Here is a 12,225-nt window from a genome sequence, read left to right on the forward strand (position 1 = left end):
CAAGTACTGTGTAAGCAAAATAAAGTACCAGTGAAGTATTGAGTCAGTAAAATAAAGTACCAGTTAACAAAATACTAGTCAAGTACTCATATCGACGGTATCAGCTAACACTCTGCTCTTGAAATTGCTGGCTTTCTACCTAAATTAGAAACAAGAGTTGCTGTCACTTGTAAAGGAGCCATTGTTTTATGCATAGAATAATTAATCAGTTACTTTATTGAAATATATTTGTGTATTCAAGAAAGAGATAAGTAAATGATAGGTTAAACAATACTGAAATAAACAAAGGATTTAATAGAATGAAACACATATTATTATTCATGAAACACCCTCAAATATCCAGTGGTGGTAATTTGCAATTTGAGTTTGAAGAGCATTTTGTGCCAGAATTTGTACTCTTCTTTCTTGTGAATATCTTAGCAGCTCTCCTTGTCTCTCGGTGTCTGCCTGCCGAAGAGATTCTTTTTTTGTATACTTTATACATATAGTGTAGATCTCTGTGCTTTTGCCTGTCACTGCATTGCTATAAATCTTTCTGAAATTATACAGTCTTCATACACAATAAATTGTTCAATCATAAAATGAATTCCTTGAAAATGGCTCTGAGAAATTAATCAGTTCCTTTATCTTTCAGAAATGATGAAAAGTAAAGGACTGAGACAGACAGACAGGCAGTCAGACTGACAGACAGACACTGGCAGACATATATATATACAGATAGTGAGTCTCCTTGGGTTGTGTGTTGAGAAGACAGAAATAGACGAATGGATAAATAGATAGATAGATAGATAGATAGATAGATAGATAGATAGATAGATAGATAGGCAGGCAGGCAGGCAGACAGACAGGCAGGCAGACAGGTAGGCAGGCAGGTAGGTAGATAAGTAGGTAGGTAAGTAGGTAGGTAGGTAGGTTGGTAGGGAGGGAGAGATCTTATTTAAAATAATGCATATTACAAAAATTAACTACAAAAATGACAAATTTATATTCATGAGTTCTCTGAGCAAGGAGAATTTATGAATGGAGATATGTATTTGTTTACTTTTTATGGTAAGTTGCTTTTTTTTTAAATAAGGAATTTCTTATTTTCAACAATGGCAGCTTAATAAGTTAGCTAAATGTTTCTAATGATGGCACTGAGAAAAGAAAACAGTTTGGTGAGAGGAAGACAGATAATACAGTCATTATATTAATGTACATGTCTCTGAGTGCATGTATCTATGGATATAGATACATGCACAGAAAGAGAGAGAAACAGTATTGTCTTTGTATACTATATCTATATATGTAAAATAAGGGATGTGTGTGTCTGTGTGTGTGTAATACGTATGCATTTCTACAGTTTTCAACTGATTTTCACCAAACATTACACACACATTACTCATGTGCCACGGATGGTCATCCCAGAGCAAGAAACATAAAGCAAGAAACAGGGGGAAAGGTATTTCCCATGGGTTTTTATCAAATAACTGCAATTTTCAACCAATTCTCTCCCTTCGACTTCTGCACTTTCCATCCGTCTCTCTCCCTTTTCTCTCCCGCTCTGTTTATTTATCTCTTCTCTTTCCTTTTTTCAACCTCAGCAACTGTTACTGTTCCTCTCTTTAATTGTGTCTGTTTCTTTCACTCACTCTCACTCCCCTCCATATCCCCCCTCTCTCTCTAACTGACACACAATAATTTCTATCTACTAATTGACTTCCATGTATTTCAAATAATCATGCATTAAAATCTCTGTTGTTACAGTTTTGTGCATTCTTACTGAAAAATAAATTAGCTATTTCTCGTTTTTGTTTATCTAGTGTGTTTAAATTCAGTTTTGCCACATCTGCCTTAAAATTGACTTCAGTTTATATTCAGTTTCTAAAAACTGCCTGAAAATTGACTTCGCTGTATTTCAATTTTGTCGGACATCAATATCTTCGTCTTCACTCTCAATTTTTGACCGATTCTCTGCCTTTGATTTTTGCAGTTTCCATCTGATTCTCTCCTTCTTCTCTCACTCTTTACTTATCTCTTCACTTTCCTTTACTCCATTCTCACCATCTGTCACTGATCCTCTCTTTAATTCTGTGTCTGTTTCTTTCACTCACTCTTCCTCTCTCTCACTCTCTCTCTCTCTCCTTTAACTGACACACAATAACTTCTGTCTACAAATTGACATCTGTGTATTTCAGATAGTCTTGTGTTAAAATCTCTGTTGTTATGATTTTTGTACATTCTGACTGAAAAATGACTTAGTTCTCATTCTTATTTCTCCAGTATGTCTAAATTCAGTTTTTGCACATCTGCCTGAACATTGACTTCAGTTTAAATTCTGTTTCAACACAAGTGCCTGAAAATTGACTTCAGTGTATTTATGCTATCTGTACGTTCCCCACCACAACATTACTTTCTCTATTTTAATTTTTTTGCCGCATCTGCATTTTGTAATTGAAGCTTCTAAACTCTGAGACTGTGCCACCTAAGAAAAGAGCCAGTATTGGTCACAAAACTGCTGCAGCAGAGACATTGAGGAAAAGGAGAGCAAATGAATCCTGACACGAGGCTGCATGAAGACATTCACAAAATGCTGTTTGCACAGCCAATGCCAGAGCCATGGAAAGCAAGGAGCAGCATAGCAGTTGCCAGATCAGAAATACTACATCAACAGCTTCCTGAGTCAGTCACAGTACATTGTTCTTCATAAGAGGGATGTTACATCAACTGCAGCAGCGCAGGCTGCAGAGAACAAAGAACAGCATGACATTTGCCATGCCAAGAATTGCTACAGCCACTGCTGCTGCACAAGCTGCAGAGAATATAGAACAGTGTGCCATTTGCCATGCCAGGTATGCTACAGCAACAGCTGCTGCACAAACTAAAGTGTGCCATTTGCCAGAACAGAGAGTCTACAGCAACTGCTGCACGAGCAACAGAGACTGTAGAACATCGATTTAAAAGGCTTGGGAATAATGTTCAGAGAAGAGGTAATATCCAGGGTATTTCCAAACCCTGCAGTTTATGGGAGTTCCTACAAGCATTCCACTATGACCCCAATATCCACTACACCATCTATCCAGATATTTAGATCAGTGGTATGTCATTTACTTGCCCATTCTGCAACACCAAGAGATGACCAGGAGAAACTTCTGGAATGTGCTTCCCCAATGGGAAGGTCCAATTGCCACCCCACCTTGAAGATCCGTTGAAGCTTCTACTAACATGTACAAAAGTGGAGTCGAGGCACTCTCTGGATAGCATTCAAAAATACAATTGTGCATTTCAGATTACCTCTTTCGGGGCAAATATTGTCAGTGAGAGTGGATTTATACCCACTTTTAAAGTGCAGGGACAAGTGTATCATAGGATTGGATCACTCCAGCCTCAGGAGAATGAAAAGTCTCGATTTCTTCAGCTGTTCTTTGTTGGGGACTACTATGAGCAAGCAGACAGGTAAAACTCCATTTCACCTGGTATTGACATGGAGCTCATTCTGCAACTTCAGGATATGATGCATTCTAGAAACAGCTATGTTCAAAGGTTCAAGTATGCTTTGGAAACAGAAACTATGCCAAATTTCACCATTGTACTAAATGCTGACCAAAGGTCATCTGGGGAACATGCAGGCTGCTATAATGCACTAACATGCAATAAGATTGCCGTTGTCCTCTATGGTGACCAGTACAAGAGCAGAGACATTGTTCTCAAGCATCGAGACCACACACTACAAAGGATCAGTTAAACTCATAGATCCTACGATGCACTTCAATATCCCATTCTCTTTGTAGATGCTGAGATTGGTTACCATTTTGACATTCCAAAGTGTAGCACCAACAATGCTGGATAGAAAATCAGCAAAACAGTTTCATGTACAGACTTCTACATATACTGCTTTATGACACACAAGAACTGCTTCAACTACCTACACTGTTCACAAGAACTCTACCACCAATTTGCAGTTGATATGAGTGCAAAAGTGGAGTCTGAGAGATTGGGGATCATCAGGTTAAATCAGAAAAAGCTGCATTGTGACAGCTACATCCACCTTCAAGATGGTATCAACAATGATGCAGTTCCTGGTAGCACTGGACAAGATTGCATCCATCCATCTAATTTTACAGGAGGTCCCTGCTATTTGCATGAGAGGACCCAGGATGCAATGACATATGAGAGGCCTGATCTATTTATCACCTTCACATGCAATCCTAAGTGGCAGGGGATCAGTAGTGAACTCTTCGTGGATCAAAAACTTAAACACAGGCATGACCTCATAGCCAGAGTCTTTCAGTTAAAGTTGATTAAACTGATGGACCTCATCATAAAGGGTCAGGTATTTGGACATATGACATGTATACTGTGGAATGGCAAAGAAGAGGCCTACCTCATTCTCATATCCGGATTTGGTTGTTGACCAAGATCAACTCCAATGACATTAATAATTATTAATGTCATTAATATTAACTATGCTGAGTACTAGATCCATCCACTGACAGGGAACTGTATGCCATAGTGAAGATAAACATGGTGCATGACCCATGTGGACATGGCTTCAACTTACACTCACCCTGTCTCAAGGGCAATGTGTGCACCAAAAACTTACCCCAACATATTTTTGGGGAAACCCAGACTGGTCTTCATGGGTATCCATCATACAGGCAAAGAAAACTTGAAGATGGAAGATTTACTGCTGGGGGTTGGACAGCACAAAGTTGATAACAGATGGATAGCCCCCTGCTGTCCACTCCTACTCACGACATTCAACACCCACATCAATGTTGAATTTTGCAGCTCTGTTAAATCCATCAAATACATATGTAAGTATGTGAGCAAGAGTTCTATATCACATACATAATGTGAACTATGGGGCACAAGTGGTGTAGTGGAATCACAATCACACTAACAGCGGATAAGGATTTTGTACATGAGAGATGCACGGTTCTTATCAGTTGATAGTCTCCATAGAATTAGTTGGTAGCCCCTGCAACTAAGTTGACTTAATCAACATTGGGGAAGAGTGTTCTGTAAGCATAGTAGCCAGAATTAAAAAGAAAAACAATGGAAAAAGTTCAAGGAGCAATAGTTACTTGTTTTGACAGTAAGGGAATTTTCACTTTAAAAGAGAGCCTTGATTATGAACTTGCTTGTGTATGAACTGTGATGTTGCATGGGTGTGAGATAACATGGGCATTGAATATAGATGTGTAAAGTTTGGAAGGAAGTGAAGTATGCATTTGTTGATGTATAATATTAGCGTGTATGGAATAAGTATAGGTAAGCTGAAAGAAAAACTTGGTATAACCAGAATCCAGTGTAATGGATAAGAGAGATGACTATATTAGTAGAGGTAGGTAATACATATGGATGATGGCTAATGAGTAAAGAAGTGGAAGGGATCAAGAGAAGAGGTAGACTGAAAAAGATGTGAGTAGAAATAGTGAAACCTGATCTTTGAATGCTGAATATCATAAGAAAAGACACCAGAATGCAACAAGAAGCAGGATACTATGTTGGAGAGGACCTATTAATACAATGTATAAAATACATAATCAATGCAAGAAATTACTTGGGGATGCCATCTGCATGTAAAGCTAATATCTAAATCAATGTTAACATTAGGTAATGAGTAAAAACACATTAATTAATGCAACAAGGAGAGAAAATGTTGACTCACTGCTTAAATCTAATCAAGGCATGTAAGGAATATAACTTTGAAATCTCAATTAATTACTTAATTACAGTTATTCTCATCATTGCATGCATATTTGTAATTGAGATTAAGATTTCAGAGTTGTCCTATCTGCTTGATTTTATCCGTTTTAAGTAACAAACTAGTGCTTTCTTCACCTCACTGCAGAAGTCTTAATTTAATCATTTCTTTCTTATCATTACATTTATTATCTTAATACTTCATTATATGTATGTATGTATGTATGTATGTATGTATGTATGTATGTATGTATGTATGTATGTATGTATGTATGTATGTATGTATGTATGTATGTATGTATGTATGTGTGTGTGTGTGTGTGTGTGTGTGCATGTATGTATGTATGTATGTATGTATGTATGTATGTAAATGGATATATGTGTGAGTGTGTGCATATGTTTTGTTTGATATTTATTTGGACCATGTTACATTTCCAGGGCTGTTGAAGGGCATGATCACTCTACAGCTGTGGTTCATATGGAACTACTGGATTCTGATGGTAAGTACATTTTCTAATTCTCATTGTGTTGTCAAGAAATATATAAATGAGATACCTAGGGAGGCTTGTTGTGACTAGGGAGGCTGTCCGGTGTTAGCATCAGTGGTTTGATATTGTAACACTTCTTTACTTCCAGTTCAGTCTGGATCAAGCACATTCATAACCAATCAATAATGCATGAGTCAGTGGAGTGTAGTAGCCTGTGGTTATAATGGTTGAGGGCCAGTGGAGGGGTTGTATGGCTTGTCAGTTGTATGAGTTTGTATGACAGTGATGGAAGTGGGCCAGTAATGAGTGGAGAGACTTGTATATTCCAGGTGTGTGATATTGTATGGACAGATTTATATCTTTGAATTAAAGATAGTTATAGGCACAGACATGGATGTGAGATTATGAAGATTGCTTTGTAACCCCATGGTTCAGAATCTATTTGACTTCACAGTGCTTTGGAAAGATGTCTTCAATTATAGCTTTGTGCTAACCCAAGCCTAAAGTGAAATTGATAGACAGAAACTGTAAGGAAGCCTGTTAAATATGTACATACATAAATACACACACATGCTTGCATGCATACATACATGCATACATACATACATAAATACATACATACATGATGGCTGCCCCCTCGTTATCGAGTATGGCCATTGCACGAAGCTTAACTGTTATTGGTGCAGTGATCGAATGTGACTTTTATTTGCTTTTTTAAGGCTACAGCCAGCCATTCAGCTGAGACTCACAGCACCATCAACAATCATGAACAATGTTGTTATCGTGCAATGCCTGTGCAAGATTTTTTTAAAGTGAGGAAAGGCTGTGCACTGAGTCAATCCCACTCACTAAGCAACAGCAGCCATAATCCGAAAAGAAGAACAAATCAACATCATTGGTAACCATTGAGCCGCAGGTTTTATTTCGGAGTTATCCCAGTTACCTGAGTTACCTTCTCCTAGAAGGATGCCCTAACAATGGCTAGGAGTCCTTCAGTCCCAATGGTTTAACCACGTGATCGGGTATTCAGTCCGATTATTTCTATGTCCCCGCACATGATACAGCCTTAAGCCTTAAGAAAGAAAAAAATTACACATTTATTGGATGGCCGTTGACACTCAAGAGTCATACATACATAGATACATACATACATACATACATACATACATACATACATACATACACACACACACACACATACATACATACATACCATTTTACTGTTTCCATTAACATGTTTGCTAATTTTCACATGGCTGTGTGGTTAGGGAGCTTGCTTCCTAGCTATATGGTTTCGGGTTCAGTCCCACTGCGTGGCACTTTGGGTAGGTGTCTTTCACTATAGCCCCGAGCTGACCGGAGCTTTGTGATTGAATTCGGTAGGTGGAAGTTACTGCCGTGTGTGTATATGTGCGTGTAGGTGCTTGTGCCTCTCCCAAAGAGAGAGAGAGGGAATGCATGTTAATGTGCCTGTGGTTATTCAAATAATATGAATACATGTGTATGTTGATAGCATATTAAAGTTCTTGAAAAAACACAGCCATCCTTCAAAAATCAACAGTGCATGAAACTCCAACAGCTTAAGCCCTCCTTTTTGATTCTAAACCTTATTTTATCCTCCCTTTATATTTCTCTGTGCTTCCCATTATATTAATTTGTTTGTTTTGTTTTTTTATCTCTAACTATATGCTTTATTGCTTATATATTTACTGCTTATCTGTTTATTCCTTTAAATTAATGCTGGGTTGGTCATTCCATCAATTTTTAAAAAAATTGTTCTAGAAGCCAATCTCTTTGATACATCTATTTTATTGTTTACTTTTATATTTTTCTGATTCTTTGAATGTTGATATTTTTATTTTTCAAACTTTATTGTATGTATCTACTGCTTCTTCTTCTGAGTTTGTATTGATCTGTGGCCTCTACTTCCTTAAAGCAAATCATAAATAGTAACATGATGAGTAAATTTATCGCTTGTGGAATATATATTAGGTCAGCTTGCTTTCTGTAGTAGAGTCAATGTTTTGAACTACCATGAATTGTTCTAAAGATTTATCTGGTTGTTAAATTTTCAGCACACTTGTATATGTGGCTGTACACACACACATATGTATGTATATGGCTGTACACACACATATATATTTATATGGCTGTACACACACATATATATTTATATGTCCAACCCATGCTAGCATGGAAAGCGGACGTTAAACGATGATGATGTATATTTTATATGTGTATGTGTGTGTGTGTGTGTGTGTGTGTGTGTGTGTGTGTGTGTGTGCGTGCGTGTGTGTGTGTACATGTGTTTGAATGTTCTGTTATCTAGCTAGCAATGTTATGAAACAGCTGTAATCAGAAGGAATAAACATCTATTCATTCTCCTCATTTCTCTTATCTACGTTTATACTATCTCTCTCTCTCTCTCTTTCTCTCTTTTTCTCTCTCTTTTTCTCTCTCTCTCTCTCTCTTTCTCTCTTTTTCAGTGTGTGTGTATTCAATATATAAAAAATTTATCCAGGATCCAAATGTAAGAAGCTGGTAAGCTTCAAGGAGTGAGTGGCAGGTGGATGCTGAACCTGGATGTGCATTCATCCATCCGTCGATGCTCTCAGTGTTGGGGGTTGACCTGCTTTCTCTTCTGCAGGTCTTAGGAATAGCAAAGGACCAAGTTTCGGACTTCTCCCATCTTGCGAGCTCTGGGACAAAGACCGTTCACTCAACAGCAACGGCAGCATACATGCAGCAGATAGACATTTGGATACATACAGGCATTCAAAAAAATCCATCTATTCATCCATCCATACATCAATCTATATCTATTCTTATATTTGTCTATCCATCCATATATACACACTTACATGCATGCATACGTACATATACATACACATGCATGCATTTACACACACACACACTTGTTGGAGCATCTGGCCATATGGCTAACTGGCTCAATGCTAATCTTGAGAAATTAAGTATCACAAAACTATGAAGAAACTTAAAATTCCAGCTATGAGCTATTAAAGGTACTGTCAATATATGTAAAACATTCAAAAAGTTCAACGTGTTATAAGCTCTACACATACAATGACATTTATGGCCACATCCATGTGAATGTGCACATACAGGCGTAGGAGTCGCTGTGTGTACGAACCACATGGTTCAGGGTTCAGGCCCACTGCGTGGCACCTTAGGCAAGTGTCTTCTACTATAGCCTCGGGTCGACCAAAGCCTTGTGAGTGGATTTGGTAGACGGAAACTGAAAGAAGTCTGTCGTATATATATATACTAGCAGCATAGCCCGGGTATGTAGGAAACTTTGTCGATAAGCAATGCCCTTTACCTTTTTACCCTTTTTTGTACTCATTGAACCGTTATTTTATAAAATAAAGCCTAAAAGGCATTAAGGCATTCAAGGCACCGTTCCCTTGCATGCATGACTACAGCCCAACATTACTCGGATTTGAAGCAAAAGGAAAACATATGCCATTTCTAGTAACCTTTATGATAAAAGCGGCAAAAATCGACTAAATCGCCTGAAATCCGCCAAATATTTAACAAAAGTCAGTTTTGTAGGGTTCACATGGTCGGTCTCAAAATGATATGGTTTTGTCGATTTCTCACAATACTTGTTAACTGCATTGACAGAAGGTCGTTAGTTTGACATTTAATGCAAACTTGATGTCCAACGTCAGTGTAGGGAAAATCTATGTGAACTTTCAAAAAATATCGCAGAAAAATCGGTTTGCTATGTGGCCACATATGATGTAATTAACCGATTTTTTCCAGTAATAACGTATCCTATTAGAATCAAAAGGGCCATATAGCTCCTTGGAGCAGACATGATGGTCGCTCTGAATTTCAAAAAAACATTCCTGCCAATTTGTTAAAGATATTGTCGAAAATATGTCATCTTGAATTTTAACGCAATTTCCCAAAATGGCATGATTTTATCGATTTTTTCTGATGGTAAGGTATTGCATGGAAAACTAACATCAGAATTAAGTTCCTTAGGGTAACATTAAGCTTCACCAGGAGTTTTTGTGAAAGTCGATTGCAAGTTGCGAAAACTACAATGGAAAATGCGTTGCATATGATAAGCTTAGATTCTCGACCCCTTGTCGAATTTATCGATTTTTTTCAGAACTGGGGGAACTTTTCAAAATTTTCGCTGCGTTAGTTTTGAATTATGACATTGGGATATGTGTGTGTCAAGTTTCATCAGAATTGGTTCAAAGCCATGTCAAGGTGAGGGTACAACCTGACAGACACACAGATAGACAAACTGCCTTTTATATATATATATATATATGTGTGTGTGTGTGGTGTGTGTGTGTGGTGTGTGTGTGTGTGTATAAGTTTGTGTGTCTGTGTTTGTCCCCCTAACATCGCTTGACAACCAATGCTGGTGTGTTTACGTCACCATAACTTAGCAGTTTGGCAAAAGCGACTGATAGAATAAGTACTAGGCTTACAAAGAATAAGTCCTGGGGTTGATTTGCTCGACTAAAGGCAGTGCTCCAGCATGGCCACAGTCAAATGACTGAAACAAGTAAATAGTAAATAATAATACATATGTATATGGATACATGTGAGCATGCATATGCATGCATGCAGACATATACACATACATACATTCATATATACAAGTCTATCCTCTTTTATTCTTTTACTCTTTTACTTCTTTCAGTCATTTGGCTGTGGCCATGCTGGAGCACTGCCTTTAGTTGAGCAAATCGACCCCAGGACTTATTCTTTGTAAGCCTAGTACTTATTCTATCGGTCTTTTTTGCCAAACCACTAAGTTATGGGGGACATAAACACACCAGCATCAGTTGTCAAGTGATGTTGGGGGAACAAACACAGACACACAAACACACACACACACACATATATATATATATATACACACATATATATATATATACATATATGCAACGGGCCTCTCTCAGTTTCCCTCTACCAAATGCACTCGCAAGGCTTTGGTTGGCCCGAGGCTACAGTAGAAGACACTTGCCCAAGGTGCCATGCAGTGGGACTGAACCCAGAACCATGTGGTTCGTAAGCAAGCTACATACCACACACCCACCCCTACGCCTGTTGATGTTGTCTAATTTCCAGTGAAAGACTCTTGCTTGTACATTAGAGGCTGGCTCTAACTCCATTAGTGAGAAATTTGAAAAATAAAACCATGAAAAATCTCTCTCTCTCTTTTCTCCCTCTCTTTCTCTTTTCTCCCTCCCTTTCTCTCTCCCCTCTCTCTCTCTCTCACACGCACACAGATACAACCAATATTCATTCATTGATGTATATACAAACATACATAAATTCATGCACATGCACATGAATAGCCCATGTCTATCCATACACGCACGTGTATATGCAAACATATATATGCATATACACACACACATAAACACACACGCATATAAACCTACATACACATACCTATATACATACACATATTATCAATACCTCTTTCAAGTATTCTTAACATTCTCCCCAAAGCTTTCAAGTTCTTCCAATTTCATTGTATTCTATAAATCTCTTCATAAATTGTCCAAAATATATACTTTTTGATTGACCACCACTCATTAGGAAAGTCTACCTTTAACATTCAGCCAGTCATTGATGTTACTGTCTCCCATTGTCTTACATAAAATTCTGCTTCACAGACAATTAATGTTAAAGGTCATGTGTTAGGTTACTGCCAGCTATTGTTACATCTCCAGTGTTGCTAGTCTGTTAATATATACTGTAAAGTTTGTACTAACATATATACTGGTAGGAGATAATAAAATTTAATCAATTAAAATGATGCCTTTAATGAGGAGAAAAATATAATTATCTTTATGATTAGGTGCAAGCATGGCTATGTGGTTAAGAAACTTGCTTAGCAACCACATGATTTTAGGTTTAGTCCAACTGTGCAATTTCGGTTGACCAGTGTTTTATACACACACACACACACATGCGCACACTCACATGCATGCGCACGCACACACTTACACACACACATGCACACACACACACACACACGTGCATGCATGCA

General features: G+C 37.8%; 1 protein-coding gene across 1 annotated transcript in view; it reads left to right on the forward strand.

The window, feature by feature from the left end:
* Positions 1-12,225, forward strand: part of LOC115219083 (VPS10 domain-containing receptor SorCS3-like) — a 722,157-nt gene that overhangs the window by 475,516 nt on the left and 234,416 nt on the right. The window contains exon 6 of the mRNA XM_029789149.2: positions 6,127-6,188. Coding sequence (XP_029645009.1) covers positions 6,127-6,188 — 62 coding nt within the window. The remainder of the gene's footprint in view (positions 1-6,126; positions 6,189-12,225) is intronic.

Source organism: Octopus sinensis, linkage group LG14 (genome assembly GCF_006345805.1).
Source record: "Octopus sinensis linkage group LG14, ASM634580v1, whole genome shotgun sequence".
In the NCBI taxonomy this organism is placed as follows: domain Eukaryota; kingdom Metazoa; phylum Mollusca; class Cephalopoda; order Octopoda; family Octopodidae; genus Octopus; species Octopus sinensis.